Below are 26,127 nucleotides of genomic sequence, written 5' to 3'. Positions count from 1 at the left end.
TAGGACATGTAGCAGTCACGCAGCTAAAAAGCAAGTGTTAGTCTCACAGCGAAGGTAAGGAGTGTTAAGTAGAAAAGACAGTAAATCTAGAAGTGGAGAGCTGAGCATCATTGAGACGGGGACTAGTGAGTAACTGCAACCACTCAACATTTCTTGTCACACCCATGGCAGCAAGTCCTGAATACTATATTCAGTGGGCAGTGGGAGTGCAGCGGTGGTAGCAGGCCCAGTGTACAAGGCTGGAGAAGGTGCTGTCTGCTCAGTGGTTGAAGTGCATTAAAAAAAAAATGGGAACTGTGATGCTGAACGAAACGGGGGAGGCAAGGTGAGTGAATCCGGGGGCAGGGTAAAACAAAATACTTTCTAACTTTTTGTGGTCTTTCACCTTCAGGTAACTACATGTATAATAATGGACAGCTTTCATTGAAATGAAAGTTATGTTGATCAGTGGGAAATGCGGTATCAGACATTATGAAACCTCTATTAGTTCATGCACTGACCAAACTATGAACATTTAGCGCAGCAGGCAGGAATCTCTGACAGACCATCCTAAACACAGGCAACCTCATGTGCAGACTGCACATGCATCCCTATGCACGGGTGGCTGTGCAAGTTTTTGCTGCAGATTTCTGATGCTAGCCACAGGCAGCCGTCTTGCAGGTCACTGAACTCCACCAGAGACAACATCAAACTGTCAAAAAGCTGGGTCAACCCTTGACTACCTGGGGTAGAGGTGGAGGCTGTGAGGTGCCTCGCCACTGGGTCTCTGCTGAAAAAGGTTGTGGTCACCGGAGGTGGAAGGGGTGGGTTCTGCTCACATGCAATGAAACAGCTCTGTATCCGCGGGCCTGTCTTGGATGCTTTGATGCACCTAGTAGTGACACAGTGAACCAGTGACAATGTGGGGTTATGACCCTGAAAACCCCCAAAAATCAGTTCTGTAGTCAGAATAAAAAATAATGTGGAGGTGCAAGTGCAGGCATCAAGAGGGATTTCGGGCTGGGCATGAGGTTCTGGGGCGACAATAGGGGGTAGAACAGGCTAAACATTCTTCGTGTACCTCTAATGTAACCAAGCATTGAGGGCTCTTTGCCTAAATAGAGCTTGAGAAAATCTGATCACATCACATCACAAGCAAAATGTGCCACTTTCTGATTACAGCGTCCATTACTGATAGAAGGACAGTTAAGGAGGTCGAAAGTCTGCTGCAGTGATATGTTTGTAACCTACGTGCCATAGTATGGTAGTTTGGTGGGCTTTTGAACCTGCTACCACATACAAGGTAAAAAGAGACCTGCAGCACCCCTGCTCCGATTCCACTGGGTTAGATTAGTAGGCTGAGTTTTTCTTCAGTGATCTGTTTGCAATGTGCCCGTCTCAGGCTCCAAAGCCAGTATGCTAGTTTGAGGGTTTGATGTGAGAGAGAGACAGAGTGAGAGAGTCAGAGACAGACCGAGACAGTGAGACAGACAGAGTGAGACAGTGAGAGAGAGAGACAGAGTGAGAGAGAGACAGAGTGAGAGAGAGACAGAGTGAGAGAGAGAGAGTGAGAGAGAGAGTGATGAGAGACATACACAGAGAGACACTAGTGAGCGTGTATTAGTGCAAGGAGGTGTGGAGTTGTTGGTATCTTTATTGCATGTTTAGTAGTTGATATAGTCTAACTTAACTCCCTGGAGCAACAGGAAGGATTAAAGAGAACATTTTTATAACCGCAGGAACACTCTAACTTGAGGTACTTTAGCAATAAACAAATTGTGTGCGTGGAGTCTGTGAAGAGGTTGCGAGGACTAGTGGTTAGTCGGGCATTACTGGGTTGTGCACTCATGCGCAGTTCGTGTTGATATTTTTCAGTTAGTTTATGACACACACAGTCTGAGCAGCAGGTAGCAAGAGGGAGGAGCGTTTTAGAGCTGAATATAACTAAGGTGTGCAGGTTACAAGACTGAAAGGAGTACATTTCACTATGACAAAGTACTGGAATTCGGCTGCTGCAAGGCGATTAGTGACTCGGAGCTCATGGACACGCTACTACAGAGTGCTGGGGCGTCTCTTGCAAACGCTGCATGGCTCCTGTGCAAGCCAACATGCAGGACATTCTGTCCCAGGGGAGTGTTAGGGGTAATTGACCAATTTTCTATTCTATAAATTCCACCAGTTCCGTTGTAGCTTCCAAATACACAATAGATACAACTGACGTTCGAGCACTAGTGGGAAATGCTTTTTTTTGTTGTCTCCTGGAAGAAAGCAGACAATGTGTGCCCCCGATTGCGCAACATGTAATGTGCCAAAGGGGGAGGGTGCCAGGCGTCCTCTGATTGAACTGATGTGGTTTGACCCCTACAGTTAAACTGCAAGTAATGAGCTGCGAGAAACATCTTAGGAGGGGCTTTGGGGAGAAAGAGACAGGGCCGAGAGGCGCTTGCAGCACGTGGCTGCACGAAGCAGTCACGATCCAAGCAGTTATTCAAAAAATAGCAGAAAAATAAGGCAAAGGAGAGAGAACGAGACTAATACTGTTAACTCGTGTCACATTGTGTGTAATGTGAGGCGCATACTATATTAGCCCACCAATGAATGAGTGTCCGATTCTGGACACTGGAATTTCTCTTTGTCTTTACATATATTATGTAACAGCACACAGCAGCTTACTGTTCACCACCTCCATTCTCATCCGGGTAAAAAGTAGCCGACTTCGATCAGGCACTTTGCAGGTAACGGATAGCAGTTTCTGTCGCACTCTTATAAAGGAAATTAATACAATTCACATTTCTGCCCACCACTTTTAATATTCACCAGCTTTCACAGGCAATATGCGGTAAAATAAACAGATTGCTCGTTTGTTCTAATGCTATTGTGTAGTGATACTGAGTGCGGGAATTTTAAACGTTTACGCCCCAGTACAATTCTTTAACACCACATTTAGTATAATATACGTCACTGCATAGCTGAGCTCCACTTTAAAAAAACAGTCCGCTCCAAACCCCAAGTTAACGCGCTCCGTTTTCTCTTGTGGAATCTGAACAGGGCACTCGGTAATGCCGTTATTTTTACTTCAATCCGCTGAGCTCTCAGCAGGATGTGTGCATTGCCTCTTCCCTTCACAATCCGCAAGATAAAGTTAACTATTTCTACCCCCCGGATGCCGCAAGCTCACTTGGCATTAGCCTGGAAACATTAATGCCCCCCTGCCTCCTCACCCCAGTTTCAGGTCGCACCACCATCAGCGAGATATTTGTGCTATCCTCCTGTGTTAAAATGGAGACATGTTCTGCACGTCCACCCCATTGATCTTAAGGAAGCAAGACGCCCGATTGCTGAGATTGCTGCTTGTTGAGACTGAAGTTTCAGTCCCCCAGCCAATCACTGGCTAGAGCCCAGCCACGGGCTGCCAGCCAATCAGAGGCCTCAAAATCGTTTGCAGCTCCCTGCCAGCCTTTCTGATTGGCTGTGAGACCCAGAGTGTCCACAGCCTGTATCATGTACGCGATTTAACGTCTAGTTGTCCGTGGGACAAAATAGACATTACATCTTCTTGCCCGAGGTAAAAATCTACATGGTTCGGGCTTCGGGCGATATGATTTCCCCACCCCTGTAGGTACCCAGTCCTGGATTACTAAAGTAACGATAAAGTACTCTACCTGCAATTTGAATTTCTTGCCATAGAGATCCATTGAATGTTTTCTTTGAAATATTTTCTAAGTGCTAACTTTTGAAATAGCTAAATATTATTTAAAAATCATTAGTTATTAAGTCGACTTTCATCACTTGATTCTGAATACTGACCCAAGGCTGGATCTAGGAGCCAGACCTGGAATTCCAAAAGTAATCTGAAAAGTAATTTATTACAAATAACCTGAATTTACCATTGAGCTCAATGCATTATGTTTAGAAAATAGGATTGTTTATTGCAACCAACTGTGACTGTTAACACACATTTATTGCTTAAGACAAAAGTATTTATATTCAACCTCTCATTCTGAGAAAGTATATTTTTACCCCCTTTGTGGTTCTAAAAATAAAACGAGCATATATTTTATATATATAAACCATTGGCCTAGAGTTCAGTTATTGGGTGTGTGAAACCATTTGCTCACTGAGTGTGTACAATAAATGCTTTACACTGTCCTCTGGTACTGCCTTACTGCTCGACCAAGCTACCACTTTTGAGAGTAAGGTCATACCTAACTTTGACCTCTATCAGCCTCTGGGGGACTGTGGACTCTGTACACCCTGTACCTATTAGGTAACAGTATATACAGAGCCACTTTCTCACACATAGCTAAACACTTATAAGGTCCCAAATGCGAGACCTATTGGTTATGCCAATGCTTGTTTGCACTAGTAATGGAACCTCTGGCATAATGGATTCGATGAGATGCTCCGTAGTTTCGGGTGGTGGGGAGAGCGGGCACAGAAGGCAGGGTCTCAATATATGCTGATGATGCTCTAGTCTACAACTGCAACCCAGTTTCCTCCTTGCCCCTTCTGATGCAAAAGCTGCAAGTATATCCAGAGGAGTTTGAATTGAAATGAAACGAGACTAAATCTACATACATTCCTCTAACTAGGGCACCCAGTGATATTCACGCAAACATCTGCCCCCCACTTCAAATTCCTCGGCACGTGCATGGCACACACCAGAGAGAGCATGTAGGAAATAAACATTGCACACCTGGTCTCTCGAGAGCGACAGGACATGTGGAACGTATTGCGAGGTCTCTTCTCCCCCCCCCCCCCCCCAGGAACTTATCAATTACCAACTGAATGTGAGGGGTATGTCATGGGGTAGTTTTGCAGAGAATATAGTAGTCCGGTAGGGATATCATTTTCAAAAGTGCTCCCCAATCTGCTATAATTTGAATTGGGGTTTTCCATGTGATCAAATGTGTGCTGGGACCATATGATGGGTGCCTTGGGATCGCTGACATCAAATTATACTATTGGGCTAGCCATATTGTGCTAATCAATGACTGGGTGTTTGCTGATTGCACAGATCTGGCAATATTATTATAGTGTTCGACTTTACGGGGGGTTGTCGATATTCCTTCTCTCCCCCCCCCCCCCCCCCCCCCCTCCTCCTCTCCCCGCGACACTCACTTCACTATCCTGCATGGGGCAACATTGGAATCTCCAAACTAGGCAATATATGGGAGGGCAGCTCAATGAACACTTTCCAGTATCTCAAGGATACATTCAAAATGCATAAGACCTAATTCTATCGATACTTACAAATATTCCATGCATTAGAGGAACAAAGAGAAAGCTTACAGGCCCTCTCAGGCCACAATCTCCTAGAAGCACACAGCAGTGTCCCAGATGTGGGTAAAGGCGGATCTTGAAGTACCGTACAATAGTGAACAACGCATCAGATCCCATCATGACACTGAAGCAAGATATGGGAGGATGACTGGGTGGAAGCAAGGGTGGCGTTTTTGATGCGATTTGAGGCTCACTCAACTTAAATACTACGCAAACATACCTACTATGCAAACCTACTGGAGCAATATTTGTGATACTTATCTTTGGTGGCAGCAGATGCACCAGGTTGCTAGTGGCGGTGGGCAGCCTTCTTGCTTAAAGGGATATAGCCAGACACTGGAGAGTGAGAAGACCCTCTGTGGAACGGAGTGGTTACGGGAAATGGACGTCTGATGAACGATGTTTATAAATCTACAGGCTGCCCAAAAAAATACAATAGAATCTGTGGTGACTGCTCTGTCGTGCACACTCAACTAACTTTACGATTTGACTGTCTGAAGAACAACATAAACCTTATACCTTGTAATGCCTGGAAGTCTTATGCCATGCGTGAACTCTTCTCTATGTTGAGAAAACAAAAAGTTGTAAAAAAGAAAGTAGGAATTATCGTAATGAAGATATAAGGTAATTCAATCGCCACACTGCAAGAAAAAGAAAAATACTTCAAGATTCTCCCCTGGGTTGGAACAGTCAAGGTCTAATATGTCAGGATTATTGCATATAACAGGCTGAGCTTTTTTCCATTTATTTTGTTATTGGGTTAAATGTACAAAAAAGTAATGCCACTCTTTTTGACAGGTAGTGGATGAGAGGAAACTGCAAGAAGTGGACAGCATATGGAAAGAATTTGAAACCCCAGAAAAAGCGAATAAAGTGTGAGTAATAAAATTGCTAATTTCAGTGTACCTTGCTAACATGATGAAGCAGGTGACCTGTATACCAGTTGTAAATTGCTTTGAAAATATTAAATCGTATGTACATGCCCTGCATAGCATATGCCTAACCAAATGCTGTGTGACCTTGCACATTAAGCCATGATTTGTCTTTAAAATGAAGTTTGAACTCTAAGCAACTTGGAAACGAGAGGCAAGCGCACATTCCGTGTGGCCCAAGCACAGATATTTAAAATAAATTGGTCATTAGCAAGTTGAGATGAGCCTTTTAAATAAATTACTCGATTGTCTTTATTCACGGGTTTAGCCTATGTGCATATTGTGGAGCCTCTACAAGCTCAACCTAATTGTATTGTATTTCACATTTAATGGATCACTGGAAGGCGCCTGCTCATTTGGGGAATCCGATAAGAGATGCTAAGGATGTGTATGTTGTGATGGCCTTTGTAGTAAAGTTTTAGTTTAATGGTAGCTGATAAAACCGCCAACCAGGTTACAATGCAAAAACTCAGACTGCTTGTGCAGTGTGCACAAAAGCGGGAACGTAAATCATACGTAGAGTTGCCACGTTAACTTCAGCAACTAACAACCCTATAGTTGGTGTTGGGCAAGACTTACCTGACGTACAGTACTTGCTGGTCATTGTTACAAGTCTACAGCCCATCAAACTGACAGTGGGCATTCATATGTGCATTTTAGTGGCAAGTAATGGGTTTTACCTGTCATAAAGTTAGTTTTTCCTTTTCTTTCTAGAGTTAAACTGAAACACTTCGAAAAGTTCCAGGACACCACAGAGGCTCTAGCAGGTATGAATTGTAACATAACAGTTTACAGTTGTTTCTAACCTTTTTTGCAAGGCGCTTTATATCATGCAGACACGCTAGAATCCTCCCCCCCCCCCCCCCCCCCATGGTATGTTTTACTGTTAGAGATCCCACTGTGAGCTCCTGATGTATTAAACTTAACCTGCTCACTGTGTACTTCTCCCAATACAAGGATTTGTGTTGTAATTTACTTACGTTATGAGCTCAGTTGTCTTGTCAATGATGTACACTGGTTGAATTTGAATTCTAATGATTTTATTCAACATTTCGTCACTACCACTGAGACAAGACAGATCAATGAGTTACTTAACACTGTTTGACTCTCATTGCTATGCACATTAATGTTGCAATGGTTTTGCTTCACGTGTCTACCTTGAAAAATAATCTTAAGAGTAGGAAGGAGTTTGATTCTACAACAAGCCTCACTGGCCGAGTGTATTAAGCAATTGCTTGATGTAAATAGGAAAAATAACTTGGCATGGGTAGGCATGGCTGCCTTTGCTTGAAGCATGTTGCAGCATTATTGGAGCAACACAGATGGACAGGCCCTATGCTCTTACTCAATAACTTAAATTGTAGAAGCATATAATAGGGACTGTTGTATAGATGTAGAATAGTTTTGTAAGTTTGCGTTCACTTGGAAACGGCTGAATTTGGTGCGTTGGTTCATTGTGCGGTGTTTCACTTTATCATAACATGTTGGGACACTGAAGTGACCTTCATTTCAGTTTCATACTCCTTTTTCTTCAAAGCTTCCACTGCACTTGTTGAGGGCAAGCTTGGCAAAAAGTTAAAGAAAGTTTTGAAGAAGATCGCGGCGAAGGAAGCGCATGAGCAGTTGGCGATAGCTGATGCAAAACTGGGAGGTGTAATCAAGGTAAACGTTTGTGAGCAAAGAATTTTCATTGTTATCGACCAAACCATCATGCTTAAGTGGTTAATATCCCCGGCAGTGAAAGCATCTGTTAAATTTCTGTACTTTACCAAGACAGGTGTATGTGTAACCACTTCAATCATGGGTTTGTTGAGCGCGACTACTTGGCTGTAAGGGTCTCAAGGTGCTGGTGAGGGTGGGTGGTGGGGTCCTGTCCATGAAGATCTTTCGAAGAGCCATGTTTTGAGGTCCCGCATGAAGTTGGGGAGTGATGTCTGTCTGGTGGAGCGGGAGGGTGTTCCAGGCTCTGGCTGCGAGGAAGGAGGAGTGGCCTCCTGATTTGGACTTCTGGTGCGAGGGACCACGGCGTGGGAGAGCTAGGCTGATCGTAGGGTCCTTTGGGGTGCGTGGAATGGGAGTCGGCTATTCAGGTATGCTGGTCCGGTGTTGTGGAGGGCTTTGTTTGCATGGGTGAGTATCTTGAAGGTGATGCATGCCTCGATGGGGAGCCAGTGGAGTGTGCTCAGGTGCTGGGTGATGTGGCAGGTTGAGGATTAGTCTGGCGGAGGCGTTCTGGATGTTTTGAAGTTTGCGGGAAAGGTTTTTGTTGATTCCGGCATAGAGTGCGTTGCCGTAGTTGAGTCTGCTGGTGACAAAGGTGTGTGTGACCCTCTTTCTGTCTTAGAGGGGTTTCCATTTGAAGGTCTTGCGAAGGGTGTGGAAGCAGGAGGATGCGCCTGAGTTGATCTGGCGGTTCATTTTGAGTTCAGAAAGATTCCGAGGTTGCGTTTGTGGGTTCTGACCATGGGAGCGAGCGGAGCCATGTAGATGTTGAAGAGCGTGGGGCTGAGGGAGGACCCCCGCAGCTAGCTGGTGTATGGTTTGAGAGGAAGGGAGGGAGTCTGACCCGCTGCGTTCTGCCGGAGAGGAATGAGCAGATCCAGTTGAGTTAAAAATAGGTTCGCAGTGTTTAATTTCACCAGCCATTTTTTGAGATTGTGCTATTCCCTTCATAAGTGGTAATGTTTCTTGCAGCTACCCTTTAGAGTTAAGGCAAGAAGAGTATTTATGTAACTTTAGCTACTTTGTCATGGACATGTAGTTAAGTAACGGAACGGCACCAACCCTCACATTTACTGTTGCATTTTATATAGGACATACAATTTTAATTTTTAGTTTGAAGGCAATGCTGAAAATAAACGTATAGTTAGCCCAAAATCATTGCCTCAAGTACCATAGATTCAGAGGAGTGCTGTGGGAACACTGGTGTATAAATGATGAACCTGATGTAGTTTGTGGTGAGAATCACTATGCAATTAAGTCAAGTTGGATCTGACTGAAGGAGAGGTTATAGTTAGGTGGTGACTTCCAATTGAAATCATGAGGTAGTTTTTTGTGTAGGTTAAATTTGTAGTGGTCACCCCACTAATCTTTTCAAGGATTCTGTTGGAGAGGGATCTTAAGGCAGTCTTTTCATGAGTGTGTGAAAAAAGGTGGGTGGGGTAAATCGTTGATTGACCTATAGGTGAGCATATGTTGGCTGACCAAGTGTTAATTTACTTTATTTTCTGTGTTCAGGAAGTGGTGGGAAGGGCAATCTAGGCAGATATTAACAATTAACTGAGTTTGATTGTCTTGGCGCTCTTTTTTTTTTTTTTTTTTTTTTTTTTTTTTTTTAATTGGATGTTAACTGTAGGGGTGCATGAAAGTGTACCAAAATTTGAAGGCTGCAATTTATGACTGAGGGGTGATGTTTTGACTTGTGCGGAAAGGTGTAGTGGGATAATGTTTGGGCTTCTGGACTAAGCTGATCCTTTGATTATAGCTAGTGCTGGAATTCTCCTCCAAATCCTTTTTCTTAGGAATTAATGACACCGCTACTGCGCTTTGCAGCTTATTGTGGGTCTTCCTCCACATTTCCCTTCTGCAATCCCAGTCTTAAACTTTCTTTAAAAATGTGGAGTTGCTCCGCCCTGTTTGGAGCACTTGTTAATTAGTTGATGCTGCCCTTTTGCCCCTTTTTAGGATAAAGTGAACCTTAGTTGTGTCCACAATGCCGTTGTTACCGAACTGATGAGAGGCATCCGTACTCAAATGGAAGGCTTGATAACTGGGCTTCAGCCAAGGGAAATGGCAGCTATGTCTCTTGGACTGGCTCACAGGTGAGTTACCCCTCCCACCCCTTTTTTGTGCTTTTAGTGCCGATTATCTTTGTTTTTAGTAGTAATTTTCAAGCCCGGTTATACCATGTATCCATGCTACGGGAAGTTTGAGTGACTTATCTTGTGAAATGAAAACATCAGTCAATATACTGACATCCGTATCCAGCTTATAAAGTATTCTAACTCCCGTAGTTCTAAAGTGTAACACATGACGGCACTTTTTTGCCTTGGAGTTATATTGATGCTTAAAATTGACTGTACAGCCGCATCTGTTGACTTAATGTTATAATACTGGTGCTATCGCCATCCGTATGTAAACCAAGAATATATATTTTTTTCTATTGCTACTGGGTTCAATAACATAAGGTATTTGTACTCCGTTTTAGTAATGTGAAAGCGGTTTCCATAGCTTTCTCCAGTGCGTCCTGTTTTCCATAGTGTTTTGGATTACTTGCATAGTTCGCTGACATTTGTGTTTTCTGAAACCGCAGTCAAATGTTTTCAAAGATCTAATCCACAAACACTTTTAAGGTTGAGCCTACTTGGCAGCACGTGCACTGTTTGTTGCAAGACCTGTTGTGGGCTTACCAAGAACATACAGGGGCCTGATCCCCATTGCTTTCCATGGGTTGGCCTTCCTGTCGCTCATGTGCCTGGTTTTTACTAGTGTACAAGTTTGCAATCATATTTGTCCCTCCCATGGAGCATTGCCCACTACTTAATCATTTGATTGGCTGGCATCTATGCTTCCATTGCTTGTTTTTCAAGCACTACTTTACTTCTTTTGGGTTAAGTTTCCATGAGAGTACATAGTTCAGCTGTCTCCCTCTTTTACTACTCTTTCCCCCCCCCACCACCCCCCGTTCTTGTCACCCTTGTTTCTCACCCCTTCATGTTGCACTTGTGCACATTACCTTTTAACCAAACCCCGTCCCCAGTTGCTTTCTTGCCGATCTGCATGCTCCACTTTGCTGCCAGTCTGCTTTCCTCCACCTGCTCCCCGTGTTGCTCCATCTGTGCTGCTTACTCGCCCCATGTTGCTTGCCCCCACTTGCTTTAAAAAAAGATGCTTTTGATCATTTTAGTTTTTAGTTATTGACCCAATTTGGACCGGAAACTACAAATGAATTAAAAAAAAAAAAAAACCTGAATTTTGTATATGTGGGGCGAGTGCTCCTAAAATTACGAGGCTAGCCAGGTCAAAGGGTTTATTTATTTTTAATTATTTAGCTTTGCTTCACAGCATACCCAATGCTGTGCAGCATGAATAAAAAAAAATTGGCAAATCCAGTGGGTAACAAAGATGAAACATTGGCTTTGCCAATGCTTATTACAAGTTGAATATGAAAAGAACCTTGTCGTTTAGTTGACTGCACTTCGGAAGGTGGGTAACCTACTCAAAGGCTTTGTTCAGCATTGAAGAAAACGTTTACCATTGGCATAGTTTTGCAAAGACCTAAATGCAGCAGAGCAAGCTGACCTACGGTTTTGGTGGGATGCATCCACCATGACTAATTGAAGCCTGTAGGTTCCTCCTGCCTGTTGCTGGTCTATATGGTATGGTGCCGATCTTCTAGTTATTGAAAAATGCTTTATTCCAGATGTGTAGAATATGGCAAATGTATTATACCAGAAGTACCAACTGAATAGGTGCTGCTTTCACTATGATGTTTAGAGTTGCTACTTTGCTATTATTCTCTGTTGTCAATGATGGATATTTGTTGAACTGATGCAAAATGATGTTTACTTGCAACATTTCGTCACTACCACTGAGACAACAGAATGGAAGTTTTGGGTTTCGTGTATTGAACTAAGTGCATCTCCCCGTGTTCCTGTTGTAGGAGCTAACTCCTGTCTGTATGCTTGCAGCCTCTCCCGTTATAAGCTGAAGTTCAGCCCTGACAAAGTGGATACAATGATCGTACAAGCAATCTGTAAGTATTCTTGGATGATTGTTTTATAAAAAAAATCCATTTAAAGAAAGCATATTTAATCAATGCTTTTAAGATATTGTATTTGAGTGAGTACTTGAAAATGTGTATGTTAATACTATTTCAGGCCAGAGGGTGAGAACGTGAACCAATGTTATCATACTTGTATTGTTTAGAGAACATTTTGTTTCCAAGTACTGAGGCTGGCCTTCAATAAATGGTTCTTGGCTAGGTTTGAGCAAGCGTCTGCAAGTTATTGGTGGGACTTGCAAAAAAAGCATTGCGGCACTTAATGCTTATCTATGAGCGCTTTGTTCTCTTAACATTAAAGAGTTCGCTTTTTTTGCCCTCTGTGTTTGTAATTGAGAGAGTGAGTGGAAGTTTTTTTTGTAGCAGGAAACTAAAAACCTGGATATTAAAATATACTTCAAACCAGGTGAAGTGAATGGTTTGTCATGTAAATATTTTATTTCACTAATCGTGGCAGGTATTTTTTCTTAGTTTTGTTTTCAAAGTTGGAGCTATGTCAATGGGGTACATTTAAATTCTTGTGTTTTAAATGGCATTGTATATGCTTATAGAAGATATGTGGGTCTTTCCAGAAGCTCATCCTTGAACTATATTCCTTTGATAAAGTGTCTGTTAAAATGTTAGTGTATATTGCTCTTTGTTTTTGGTTGGTCCCACGGCATACTGCAATCCTTACTTTTTTGGCCATTTTACAGCAGTTTACAAATTGCAAGTTTTGCTGAATGTTGCCAGATTTCCTATAAAGTGAATGGTCTGTGGTCTGACAGTGATGCCATTGATAGCTGTGATGATGCTCACATTGTTGCTTTCCTGAATTCAAACATGTGGGTGCACAGTCACTACCTCATCTGATGCTGTCTTTGCTCACTTATGCCACAGACGTACTGATGTTGAGTTACTTTAACAGTTTTGCACAGTGACCAGTGTAATGCGATCTGTTGAATAAACTTATGTAGCGTTTACTCTGAATTCTTCCTGCGACATAAATATATTTTATGTAAGTTATTCATTTGCTAATTTGCGTTTAAACTGATTTTCGGCATTGCCTTGTGTTGCCTGATGTAGCCTTGCTGGATGATTTGGACAAAGAGCTGAACAACTATATAATGCGCTGCAGGGAATGGTATGGTTGGCATTTCCCTGAACTAGGCAAGATCATCACCGATAACCTCACGTTCTGTAAATGTGTACGACAAGTGGGTAAGTAGCGTCTTGTTTGACTGTACAGCAGTAACAATATTCTATCTTTTATTGTCGTTGAATTTGAAAAATGAGCATTGAGGTGTTGCATTTCATCTGGAATCCACAGCAGTAACCTAGGCCCTTCACTGTTTACAGAGAGACTATTTTTTGATGGGCACAGCTGGGGTCAACATTGAGTTACCCAAAGTGAATAGAAGAGGGCGGTTGCACAAAAAGTAAATGGCAAAATACAGCTCCTGTACAGCAGTAGGCATTAAAGATATCCATGTGCTAAAATTGGCTATTCCTTTGAGTGGCGGTCACTCGAGATCCACAAGCTTCTCATCGATCTCCATGGCTGGGGTTGGGCTTTATGGTCTCTGATGTTGCACTTTTCTCACTAACATGTACCTCCAGAAGCCTTTCTTTCCAGCATTCTCTTTGCAGCAAATAAAAAGCATTGTCCAGTGCAGTACTCCTTTATCTCCAATCTACTGGCCCCTTCAATCACGGCGAGCAGAGTTTAGTTTCTGCTTTGATCCACCCTGGTTACTCAGCACAGGGATGTCCGTAGTCCATATTCCTTTCCTGTACTTGCAAGGTTCAGCACTGATGTGTATCTACACTTTCCTACCCAAATTCAGTGTCTCTTACTTGATTTTCTATGTTCAACTGCCAGAGTAAGGAGCTTAAGCGTGTACTTTCTGTGAGCCCTAAGTGCAACTTGAGAGGCATAATTTTGGTGTCTCAGAGTCTAGTCAAAGGTTGATTTAAAAACTAACTTGCATAGACGTTTGGAGGCTCACCCATATTTATGGAGAGCGGGATCTGTGGTTAGGGGCACATGGGTGATATACTGCTCTGACCGATTTCCATATTTTAACCGTTTTGGAAATGCTCCTGGTAAAATGAAATATTCCAGAAACGGGCTTTTGTGCCCGGGTAGAAATATATGGACTTAGACCTAGCAGAACCACCATGTTACTCCCCATTCTAGGGCTGAAAAGTCGGATTAACGAAAGACTATTTGGGGATACTGACTGGAATCAGAATGTCAGGCACTGCCCCAACTTAAAATGCCAGGCTAAGCTAAATGTCCATGTTGAAAGCAGTTACTTGTGGCTTTGAAACGCCAACATTTGCAGGTTATTTACTTAAACTTTTACAGGTTGTAAATTTGAACTTTACATGTTACCTCAAGGACTACAGGCGTGTAATTATCAAGATCTGTTCTGTTCTATTTGAGCGATATATACTTTCAATAGCGTCTTCAACATGGCGACCTGTAATCCTAGGTATAGACCAGTAAAGAAACACTAAATGCAGCTGAAGTCCTGTGCTTCAATAGTCTTAATTCCCACCAACTATATCATTATCATCCTCGCTGCTTCTTTAAGCTCCTTTTTTTGTTTCTTTCCTTCTAGTATTCATATCACCCAACAAACTTGTTTTTTATATTTGGTTGTCTGAAAAGACAGTTCAGGGTAGGATTGAACGTGATGATTTTCAATAATGCGGCTTTATTACTTAAATTGGATATGGCACGGATTACTGAACTGGTTTAATAAAGAGCAGATTTTTATGCCTGCCAGGATAGTTTTGTACTGGGGCTGACAGTTTATTGCTGTGGGAGACTGTGTGGTGTATCTCTGGTAGACTAACCCTGCACTTCAAAATATTCACTAACAGTTTCTTCCGGGGTCGCTTGTTAAGACTGCACTTTATCAGTTATTTGACACTAAACTGATTTTAATATTTCTTCACTGCTGTGACAGTGGAGTTGTAGTAATGCAAAGTGCTTGTTTTGGCATCTTGTGTTCAATGTTAATTTGCTCTCTAAATGTCGGTCCATTAATGGTGGTGCAAGATGGAAGAGCACCAAATCTCAGACGTTACTTTCTTGAGTTGTGTGGTTTAAGGTTTCTGTAGTTTTCGCGCACCGATTTGCACCTCTGTTTATCCCCGGAACACGAGAGAGGCTGCGGCGCATGCTGAACGTTTCGTTCAAAGAAGACTTCGTTGCTGTCGGGCTCGACGTCACAAGATGCAACATCAGGGTGGGTCCGCACCGGATATCTTCGGTAAAGATTCCAATAGAGAAGAAATACACGCTCAAGGAGCCGAGGAAGCACAGCACATCTATGTCCGAAACCTTCTCCAACATGGAAGAAGAGGAGCAAGTTACACCGGGTCAGCGTACTGTGAATACTGAAGCCCCCTTGCCCCAACAACACAAGACCAAAAAGGCTCCGGTCCTTCCTTTGCCTACAGGCCAAGGTCGGCACTGAGAAAGTCTCTGGCGCCCTGCTCTCTGGCCAGGTGCCGAAACCTTAAGAAAAACCTTCCGGCTCGGGCTCTAGTTGGCCCTATGCCGTTGCCGACCCGAAATCTTCTAAACCGAAGCATGTCGTGGTCACTATTCCAGTCATTGAAGAGCAAATCATCGAAGTCAAAGGGTTCGAGCCGAAACTTTCAACGCCAAAAACGGTGACTAAAGATGAAGACAGACTCCACCAAAAGAGCCTCAGTCCGATGTTCCATCTTCGGATCCAAAACAGAAAGAGCTCGTTTAACATCCAGACACTGGACATATCCAGGCCAAATTGCCCGAAAAAAGGGAAATGGGCCTACAGGAGGATTACCACATTTCTCTCGAAGACATATGGGTACTAACCCTTCACACACTGATCCCAACTTACACATCACACCCATAAATTCACCACTATCGCCTGCCCCGCAGGACGAAGGGGATGAAAATGGGCTACAGGATACTGATCCATGGTATGACTGACACTGACCCAAACATGGATAATGATTCAGATTTATCTGTCCAGACCCTCACCAACCAACGACAATATAGGATACATTGAGTTATTTAACAGGGCTGCTAAGTATCATGGGGTGGAGCTGCATAAGGAGGCTTTAGAAGAGGATTTCCTATTGGAGAACAAAGTTCCTCTCAAAGGGCTACTCGTACACTGCTTAAAGAGATGTTAAAGCACTCCGATGAGATTTTTAAAGATCCTGTGAGGGCAAGAATCATCACACTTGCAGCGGAGAAAAAATATAAACCTGCACCTACTGACCCCGCCTTCACCAAGGGTTGGAAAAGCTCATACAATTTCTGCCTGATGAGCCTAAATTTAAGGCTAATGATCCTATCCAGGAGGGCAAACTAATCACCAATACCTCCATTGGGTGCGCCCTTGATGCAGCAGGCAACACAGTAAACACCAGTGTACTGCTACGCAGGTATTCGTGGTTGAGTCTGTATTCAAACCTGAGGTAAAGCCTCTATTCTCAACCAACCATTTGACAAAGAACACCTCTTTGGCCCAGCAGTTGACACCTCGCTGGACACTGAGGTCACAAAGTCCATGGGGGCTTTGCAGTTACCTTCAAATGGGGGTGCCTTCAGTCGATCCTTTTACAGGGGGGCTCCAAGAATATATCTGCAGAGAATCCCTCCTCCTCTTACAAGGGCAACAACCAATCGCCCTCTTTGAGAGGCTATTTTAGAGGAGGGTTTAGAGGAAACGACGGTAAGGAAAGAGGCAAAGGCAACTCCACACGCCCCGCCCCCCCCCTTACCCCCCCTCCCTCGGCGCAAATAACAAGCAGTGACTTCCTTCTGCTACCCCCTGATCATACCACTCCTGTTGGGGGACGTCTCCCAATTTCTTCCTGACTGGTGTATACCCCCTGTACTTCTGAATTCCCCAAAAGGACAGCTCTCTCAGACCTATAGTAGACCTCCGTGAACTAAATCTATACATTGTCGGACCACTTTCACATGGTAACGCTCCCAACATATGCTCCCGCTCCTTCAACGGGCGACTTTCTGTCCACTCTGGATTCAAAGGACTCCTAATTCCATATCAAATACACCCTGCTCACCGCAAATACCTCGGGTTGGTAGTAGCAGGCCAACATTATCAGTTCAAGGGGCTCCCATTTGGAGGAACTACCTCATCCAGGGTTTTAACCAAATGCCTGGCAGTAGTCGCAGCGCATCTACGAAGACAACACATTTTGACGTCTTCCCATACTTAGACGACTGGCTCATAAAAGCCAGCCCACAACAGTGGTCTACGTCACAATCACAAAACAGTGCAGTTGTACCACAAACTTGGATTCACAGTAAATATGTTCAAGTCACATCTCCAACCTTCTAACACACAGGCGTATCTGGGAGCCACGTCAGATGCACAAAAAGCTCTGGCCTCCCTCAATCAGACCAGAATCCGCAACATGCTGACTCTACTCTGTTTCAGCCTCCACACTCATTGCCAGCTCGTGTGTTCATGCAGTTGCTAGGGATAATGACGTCTTGCATCCTGATAATAATAATCAAACTTTGTAAAGCGCGAACAATCACCCGTTAGGGTCTCTAGGCGCTGGGGGCCGTCAGGAAGATTAAGCAAGCTATTGCCCAGAGTCACATGGTGCTGGGCTAATCTGCCGCCGGCACTGGGGATCGAACCGTGATCCCCAGATTCCAGCGTCAGTCGCCCTGGCAGCGGCGCCACACCTCTTCCTTTATAGTTCCCTACGCAAGAATTCAGATGCGTCCCCGCCAGTGAAATCATGCTCATGGTCTGTTAACAGATATAGTGTTGGTATATGGCAGCACCCATCACTCTCTGCAGTGGTGGAATACACACAGCCTTTCAAATGGGCGGCCCTTCATCGACCCCTGTTCCACAGATGGTGCTAACAGACGCATTGCTCACTGGTTGGGGAGCTCCTCTCCAGACGCATACAATTCAGGGTATGTGGAGCCTGAAGCAAGAGCAGCTTCACATAAATCAGAGTTGCTATTGATTTTTCTAGCGCTCAAAGCTTTTCAAGTTCATCTAGTAGGCAAAGCTGTCCTCATTCGTACAGACATGACAGCAGTGTACTACATACAGAAACGGGGGGGACACTCCAGCTGTCACAAGTAGCGCAGACCATCCGAAGATGGGCTATACATCACAAAAATGTATCTACTTGCAGAACACCTCCCATTCTTTCAAATGTAGGGGGCTTTCCAGACTTGGATCTGTTCTTCACAAACCTAAACACAAAAAAATGCCCAAGCTTCGCATCCAGGTATCCACAACCATTGTCCAAAGGCAATGTACAATGGGTGAATTGGTCAGGGATATTTGCCTACCCATCTCCACCTTTCCCAATCATTCCATCAGTGGTTTGGAAGCTCAGACAGGCATCCCTGACGCTAATCCTAGTTGCTCCCACATGGGCCCGTCTGCCACAGTTCCCAACCCTGTTGGAGCTCTCAGTAGTTCCTCACCAAAAATTACATCTCGCTCCCTATCTCCTCACTCAGAGCCATGGAGAGATAAGACATCCAGATCCCAGTCATCTCAACCTTGCCATCTGGCACCTGAAATCTTAGTGTTTGGCTAGCTTATTCTCCATGAACATTCTCAGAGGCTAGACGTCGTACCACAAGAGCATGCTATGCAGCAAAATGGAAGCAGTTTGTAATATACTGTAATAATAATCAAATCAACCCGCTTGATGCCTCTGTTCAAAACATCATTTGCTATCTTAAATCTTCAGCGTTCCAATTTAGCGTACACATCCATACGCTTACATCTTGCGGTAATAGCAGCATACCTACAGAACAGACATCTGTTGCTCTTCAGAGTGCCTGTCATTAAAGCATTTATGGAGGGACTTAAAGAATCATTCCCCCAAGACTGCCACCTGCTTCAGTGTGGAATCTCATGTTGCCCTCCCCAGACTAATGGGTCCATCTTGAGCCATTGCATACATGTGAAATGCAATTTCTCACTTGGAAGGTAGCTTTCCTCATAGCAATCACCTCACTAAGGAGAGTGGGTGAGCTTCAGGCACTAACCATAGAAGAACCATTTTTACAAATACACCAAAACAAAGTGGTTCTACGGACCAACCCTAAACTCCTACCCAAGGTTATTTCTGCCTTTCATATCAACCAATCTGTTAAGTTGCCTGTGTTCTTCTCTCGGCCACGTTCTGTGGCAGAACGCGCTTTACACACCTTACATGTGAAAAGGGCATTACTTTATTATATAGAAAGGACAACACCTTTCCGTAGGACAAAACTACTATTTGTGGCTTTTGCTCCACCACATAAAGGCAATCCTATATCAAAATCTGGTATTGCAAGGTGGATAGTCAAATGCATTCAGAAATGCAATGCAAAAGCAAAACCAACATTAACAATTCTCTCTAGAGCGCGCTCCACAAGCTAACTTGGGCCTTCTATGGCATTTTTAGGAAATATACTATGAATGACATCTGCAAAGCTGCAACAGGAGTCGCTGCCTACCTCGTGACTGGAAAAGACTTCTTCGAACAAAAACAAAGTGCAAACATCTGGACCCAACACTAGATGGCAGGCTATGCAAAGCATGTGAATCTACAGCTCTACATGGCAAGAACGGATGCATACTGGGTAAGTAGTATTTTCCTTTTTATTTATTTTTTCTTTCTATTAACCCCTTGTGTGCCACGCCCTTTCCCCGCCCTGTGCCGGCCGTTACATTAGCGGGCGGGGTTCATGACGAGCTGAACTCGTCATGGGCACAGCGCAACCGCGGCCCATAACGAGTCCATCTCGTCATGGGCACACAAGGGGTTAAAGGGCTAATTTGTTCAGTGATTTCTGCCAACTCGTCGTTGAGGAAAAATTCTTGTCGGAATCATCTCTCCTAAGAAGAAAATATTAAGTCTGCCAAGTACAAAGACCAGCGATGGGGGAGTTGCAATTTATTTTTGTTACCACAAAGTACTTTACCCTACCATAACTATACTTTTAGTCTGGTTTTTCATCATCACATTTTAGTCCTACCCTGTTTGTTTACTTTCGACTACTTGTATATATTTTTTTAACTTAATTTTGCTTTGTAGGGGACAGGACAAACTTTGCCACTTTTGATCTTTCCGAGATACTCCCGGAAGAGATAGAGGTTGAAGTGAAAGCTGCAGCTGAAATCTCCATGGGAACCGAAGTGTCAGAGGAGGATACCAGCAACATCTTGCATCTTTGTGACCAGGTCAGGATATATGTGATCGATAACCTTCACATTCATATGATTTTGTCATGTACTATGGCAGCAGTGATGATTCTTTAATTGCATTCTTGATGAAACATGAAGGTGCAAGTCACTACCTCATCTGATGCTGTCTAGTAGGCCTTAAGTACATGGGTGGAAAAATCAGTTTAGTCCTAAAGTGGGAAAACGACATGGGGAGATGATTACATACTGCATCAATTGTTAAACTTCCAGATGTGTGCATTTGTGAACTTTTAATTTAGTTTTTACTATTAAAACAATTCAGTCTGTGCTTCTCCATAGCTGGCATTAATATGGATCGGAAGACCGACCATACATGTGCAACTTTTTATTTTTTTCGTAATACCTTGTGTTTCTCTCACAAATCCTTTTATATGCAGTCCTTTTAACAGCTTCTGAGATAAGATGATTAATGATTGTAAGCTACTCAAAAGTTATGTATGGAAAGGTTGTGTGGAGTTAATACGGAGTCTCAATTGTTTGAATGCCTAGCAGGATTTGTTTTTTGATAGCTGAAAAATATCTGTGCGGGGGGGGGGGGGGGGGGGGAGAAGGATGTCCAACATTCTGCAAGTGTTTGGGTTTTGACATGTAAGGTCGTAGGGCGTTTATGCTCTCTTCTAGCTCGAAAAACTGCAAGACCATGAAAGTAAGCTATAAAAATTGCTGATGCCCTCTCCAGTGTTCTAGACTGTTGATTGTCAGATAATAAATTTCATCCAAATCATGGGTGTTCTTCGGCTTTTGGCCTTTGCATGCATTCTTCTCCCTAAAGGAAATTAGGTTTTTTGTTTTTTTTTTAATTTTTATTTTTTGGTCAGGAGTGTTCTAACCATATTTGGACCAAATCATGAGGGAAAATTCTTCTTCCTTAGTTTGATCACTAGAAAGTGCTTTTCTCGTTATTACTCCCTCTTATTGTCCGGAAGTTAAATGAAACCTGTTAACCATGAAATAAACCTTAATTGTAAAATTTTAAAAAATGTTCGGGTGAGCACATTTTTTGGTGAGAGCTCATGAAATCCTTCATTCCCATGGGAAGTTGTGAGCCCTCTTGGTAGTAGGGTATCTGACGGAGTTCACCTGATGCAATTGCTGTTGCGTCAAGCAAAACTTGTTCCGAGTAATGTGCAATAGTGTTCATCATAGCAAGTCAATTCTATTAAAATGCAGACTATAGACCATTCTATTTCTCCGGCAGCGAAAAAGTATGCTTCGTACCTTTTGGGGATCTGAAAATGAAGTGTACCGTTCATTTTGAAAGACCTATAGCTTAAATTATGGTAGTGCTCAAGCAACAGCACATCACTTTTCCTTGAGTAAGGTTATTTCAATCTGTCATTCAAAGTTGCCACTAATGAACCAGGTTAAGTTCCTCTTAAGAGTTTAATTGAAAGTTAGGAGAGCAGCTGTTTAAGCTAAATAAAATTACCCAGTAGCAAATTAATTTTGTCTTGCTCAGTGAAAGAAAGAAAAAGATCAAGGACTGCATCTACGATAATATTTAGCCTTACAGAAGCACGCACCTGCCAAGTTCTGCACTGCTTTGCTTGAGTGCTACCGCAATTCTGTGTCAAGACCTTTCTGTTTGAAGTGCATGTTACAGGTGATGTTAAAATGAAGGGAAGTAGAAGAGCCATTTTTTAAGCCGGCTAGGAAATTATTTGGTTTTCGTTCTCTAGAATAGCCTAAAAACAACCAAAAATCATTCCAGTTATGTGAGTGTAATTGTCAACCAAAGGGTCCCCTGCACTCTGCGATTATAATTGTGAATATTGATACTTACTGAAACAGGTTTGAGGTATTGTAATGCAATAAATTTAGCTTGTAACTAGTTAGGGCTTCTATTTGATAATACTGCTTGGAGAAGTATTGACTCGTAATTTTTTTGTCTTAATGTTCCAGGTTATTGAAATCTCAGAATATCGTGCTCAACTCTATGATTACCTCAAAAACCGTATGATGGCCATTGCACCAAATCTTACGATCATGGTGGGAGAACTGGTTGGAGCCAGGCTCATTGCTCATGCGGGTATGTTTTTTTTTTTTTCCTGACACTCCACTAATGGGTTTGTTGAATGTAGAATTGCTATTGAATATTGTGTGCTTGGAGAGGTTCAGCTCCGTTTGCGCTCATCATTGGTGTGATTCTGTTTACCTGCTAAAAGCACGTCTTGGCTTTGTCACTGCAGATTATTTTCACTATTAATTGTAGTAGTCATGTTTTTAAATAAAATTGAAGCCCTTGTATGCAGTTGTTTTATAATTTGACAGTGTGTTGTCTGGAAAAGAATTAGTTGTTCAGAATTGAATGACGCATAAGCAAAGGTTTTTGGTGGAGAAGTGCACAGGTCTTTCATTTATGAGTGGGTGTACTCCTGCGCTCCGTCTTGTTTTGTTCATCATACCGCAAATCCGATTTTAAGCTGCTGTTAATTTGTGAAAGTGAACTTGTTAATGCCTGAATAGGGACAAAAAATAACCTTCCTACGTAATCCGATCATGCCCTGGTCCATATCTTTTCCTGTTGGTCATAATAATGAAACCTGCTTTGTATTACCTTGCTGGCACGATTTTATTTTTAGGTCTCACTAAGCCAGCGCATGCGCTGCTCTGCGAGAAATTTAGTGAGTGCGACTTTTGAAAGTGCTAACAGAGGCTTTTGCTGGTCTCAAGCTTGCGTTCACGTGCCGCGCAGCTGCTATGTGGGTTTCAGTTAAGTCTCATACAGCCTTCCAGCACGTAAATCCCCCTCCCTTCTCCCACTTGTCATTTTCCCCTTCTTCCCGCCCCCCTTTGTTAATGATCGCGATCAGTTTCACGTCACTTTTGCTTGTTTTTATTTACTTCTAGCGCTAATACCTTTTGTTTGTCGGCTTTAGGAAGGCCATTTTATTTAATACTTTGTCGCATTGTTCCCTTCCGAACAATTTTCCCACCGTGGGTGAATAACTGGCAGGTTTGTGAAAGCTGCTTCCTGGCTACTTTCTCAGCTATACTTAGTACCCCTCATTGTTTCTCATCAGTGCAGCAGTTTGCCTAAAAACTTCCCCTCATTTTCCTCCTCCCGAGTCCTCTGGTAGAACGGCGACAGACTGGTCTGTAATATCCTGTGTTTGTGTTCTTTAGAATAGTGGGGGTATCTCTTTGTAAAGGATCTGATATCCATGAGCAGGGCAGAACTTGCAGGACAGGCAAGCCCCAGAAAGACGGTGAGAACTCTGCAGGACGCGGCGCAGACCAGCTGTAGCGGGGGAGCTACCGTGATTGTTCGCTGTTTGATTTCTTCTCATGCCTCTCTATGCCCATCACCCATAGATGCACTTTCCTGTTTCTAGCATCCTTCTTAAGGTGACCAGCATCCCTGATGTGCTACGACAATCCTGTTTTTTCACCATCTTTTCAGGCAAATATAAGTAAATTTAGCACATTTCATGGGGTTTTTGGGAGGCAGCTGAACAGGGAGGGAGGCAAATTTGTACGTGTTCCAGTGCAGAATTACTTAGCAGCACTCAGCAGAAAAAAATTTAGATAACACGTGATATGTCTGAAAGTTATATTTAATTCCATTTCACTTCTCATCGTTGGGGTTTCTATGCACACGAGCGCTCTCAATTCATTTCGAGGCCATTGGTTCGTAAAAAAAATTGTACTCTCCCGTAGTTTTTCACCCATTTTAATTCCACTCTTTCCTGTTCTCTGTGTGGAACATATGCTGTCTACTTTCCCGCAGCTTTTTCTCGGGTGTCTGCTTTCAGCGACTGCCCTCCCTTCATCCTTTTCTACCTGTTCACTGACCCCGCCTCCTTTCTTAGCAGCTCGTACCTGGAGAGAATGACTCGCACCTGTTTTTCCAAGTCTAAAAGTAAAGAACCTCAAGTAACTTAGCGCAGTTTCGCAACATGTAGTTATCTTGGAACAAGTTGAAAGACGTAGAGGACACAAACTTTAGTGTCATCGCGGAGCCACCAACCTCCAACAAGCCTTTGGGACCTTATAAGTGTTTAGCCACGCAACAGTTGATGTTGTTGCACCAAGGCTATTATGCTGCATAACTAAATCCTCCCAAAAGCGAGACCTATTGGCTATGCCAATGCTTGTTATACTTTTGTTATTAGTTGGCGTTTCTCCCGCTAATCATTTGCAGAGAGCATTGCTGCTCGCAGCTCCACAAGTGATTGATTGGAGAGTAAAGAGTAGATACAAGCTTATAAAATGTGGCACAATAGCATCTTTCCAGACTTAAACAGAAAAGGATGAATAATTTAACTTTAGAAAGTCATACTATCTTCTCTTGGTAGTCTCATTATGAAGTCTGACAAAGTTGCCACTGCTGCACTGCAAGTTAACAGTGCAGCTTTTACCACACGTGATTTTACAGCGAATATGCCTCTTACCACAGATGCCTTTACAACGGATTATGTTGTAAAAACAAATGTATGGTAAGGGAATAATCTTGTTCCAGGTGGTACTCCCATTATGATTAGCATTCACCCACTAGATACAAAATATTACAGGGTGCTGCTATCTCCCATCTAATCTTTTATGGGCAAGTGAAAGCCCTTCATGTTCTTCTTGGAGAGTAGCAATCTTTTGATACAAGCATAGCCTACAGTTTGAGACTGCTGACATCCAAAGATTGATTTTGATTCAGGCCAGTAGATTTTAACTAAATTGTTTCTATCTCAAATGGATCAAGTGTTTGTAAGACCGTGGCGACCAGTGTTGCTGCACAGGCGAAAAAATGGTAGCTAGTCACCTTTGAGTTGCTTGTTACTGTATTTGGATGCTAAACTTGTACTGAGATGAATCTTTTGTGCAGTGTTAATATGTGAAAATTACATTTCTAATTTAATATCTCAAAAGGCATTGGAGTCCAAAATCCTATGTCTTGAATTTCACTTTATTAAATTCTTTAATTTTATTCTATCAAAACAGCCAGGCATTGAGTTTCGTTCAAACTATTTGAACTTCCAATGGTGTAGTCCCACGGTCTAGTTGCCACAGAGAATGTAATTAAGGGGGGACAGTCGGGCTAATTGCTGAGGAGGTGATTATCCCCCAATGTTGACAACTAAATCCGAGTCAGTGGCCGCCGTCACGCCAAAGACTAACATGGAAATATAAAAATATGTTCCATTTACTTGTTTTTCAGACTTGATTAGTGACATTATTTAAAAAGTGTTGCCAAATATATTTAGATCATGTTTTCCATACTACTCTTGCATTGCAGTTTAAGGTGTTTTAACTAGAATGTTTCCTCTAGGTTCACTTCTAAACTTGGCTAAGCATCCAGCTTCCACTGTTCAGATCCTTGGTGCTGAGAAAGCCCTCTTTAGAGCTCTGAAGACCAGAAAAGACACTCCAAAGTATGGCTTGATTTACCATGCATCCCTAGTTGGGCAGTCCAGTGCCAAGAACAAAGGAAAGGTGAGTGTGAAATTGTGCATTTTCTTCCTGTCCAACTGAACATAGCAATCATTTTCTTTGATCAGGTGTCCAGGCCAGCACTATAGTGGGTCTTGATTGTGAAATGACCTCTGTCTAGATCTCCCAACATTAGTTATATGAAAAATGCTTTGTGATCACGTGGATGATTGTGCATCAATCACCTGTTCTTCCCCGTTTTGGTTAGCCTTGTAAAGTGGCACTATTTGAAAAAAGGCCAATGGTTTTACTGTGGTTTCTCCTCATGTTAGTAGTGCTCTCCTTATGTCAGCAAGTTATCCAAGATCCTTTGTTTTGATAACAAATTTACTTTTGGGGTTGAGTGTATGTATGTAAATGTTCGAGGCATGTGGGCTGCTGAATTCATATCTGTGCATAGATCGCCGCCTAGTGTTGGGTCCGGATGATTGCACATTGTTGTCCTGGAAGAGTCTTTGAAGTATCACAAGAT

The 26,127-nt window shown here is 42.9% G+C and overlaps 1 protein-coding gene and 4 non-coding genes across 6 annotated transcripts in view; all 5 read left to right on the top strand.

Moving 5' to 3' along the window:
* NOP58 (NOP58 ribonucleoprotein) overlaps positions 1-26,127 on the top strand; it is an 80,041-nt gene that overhangs the window by 11,388 nt on the left and 42,526 nt on the right. For both annotated transcript variants that reach the window (XM_085648969.1, XM_085648968.1), the window contains exons 2-10: positions 6,061-6,137; positions 6,909-6,961; positions 7,732-7,856; positions 9,879-10,015; positions 11,885-11,949; positions 13,042-13,176; positions 20,062-20,207; positions 22,134-22,260; positions 25,495-25,658. In XM_085648969.1, coding sequence (XP_085505095.1) covers positions 6,061-6,137; positions 6,909-6,961; positions 7,732-7,856; positions 9,879-10,015; positions 11,885-11,949; positions 13,042-13,176; positions 20,062-20,207; positions 22,134-22,260; positions 25,495-25,658 — 1,029 coding nt within the window. The remainder of the gene's footprint in view (positions 1-6,060; positions 6,138-6,908; positions 6,962-7,731; positions 7,857-9,878; positions 10,016-11,884; positions 11,950-13,041; positions 13,177-20,061; positions 20,208-22,133; positions 22,261-25,494; positions 25,659-26,127) is intronic.
* On the top strand, positions 7,186-7,274 carry LOC146858199 (small nucleolar RNA SNORD70). Its single transcript, XR_014980399.1, has one exon. It is a non-coding gene; the product is annotated as a small nucleolar RNA SNORD70 (small nucleolar RNA).
* Positions 11,710-11,800, top strand: LOC146858198 (small nucleolar RNA SNORD70). Its single transcript, XR_014980400.1, has one exon. It is a non-coding gene; the product is annotated as a small nucleolar RNA SNORD70 (small nucleolar RNA).
* LOC146858197 (small nucleolar RNA SNORD11B) lies at positions 12,753-12,836 on the top strand. Its single transcript, XR_014980412.1, has one exon. It is a non-coding gene; the product is annotated as a small nucleolar RNA SNORD11B (small nucleolar RNA).
* Positions 20,263-20,340, top strand: LOC146858196 (small nucleolar RNA SNORD11B). Its single transcript, XR_014980413.1, has one exon. It is a non-coding gene; the product is annotated as a small nucleolar RNA SNORD11B (small nucleolar RNA).

Source organism: Triturus cristatus, chromosome 3_2 (assembly GCF_964204655.1).
Source record: "Triturus cristatus chromosome 3_2, aTriCri1.1, whole genome shotgun sequence".
Taxonomy (NCBI): Eukaryota; Metazoa; Chordata; class Amphibia; order Caudata; family Salamandridae; genus Triturus; species Triturus cristatus.
The sequence above is the reverse complement of the archived record's forward strand: the minus strand, read 5'-3'. Positions and strand labels throughout refer to the sequence as shown.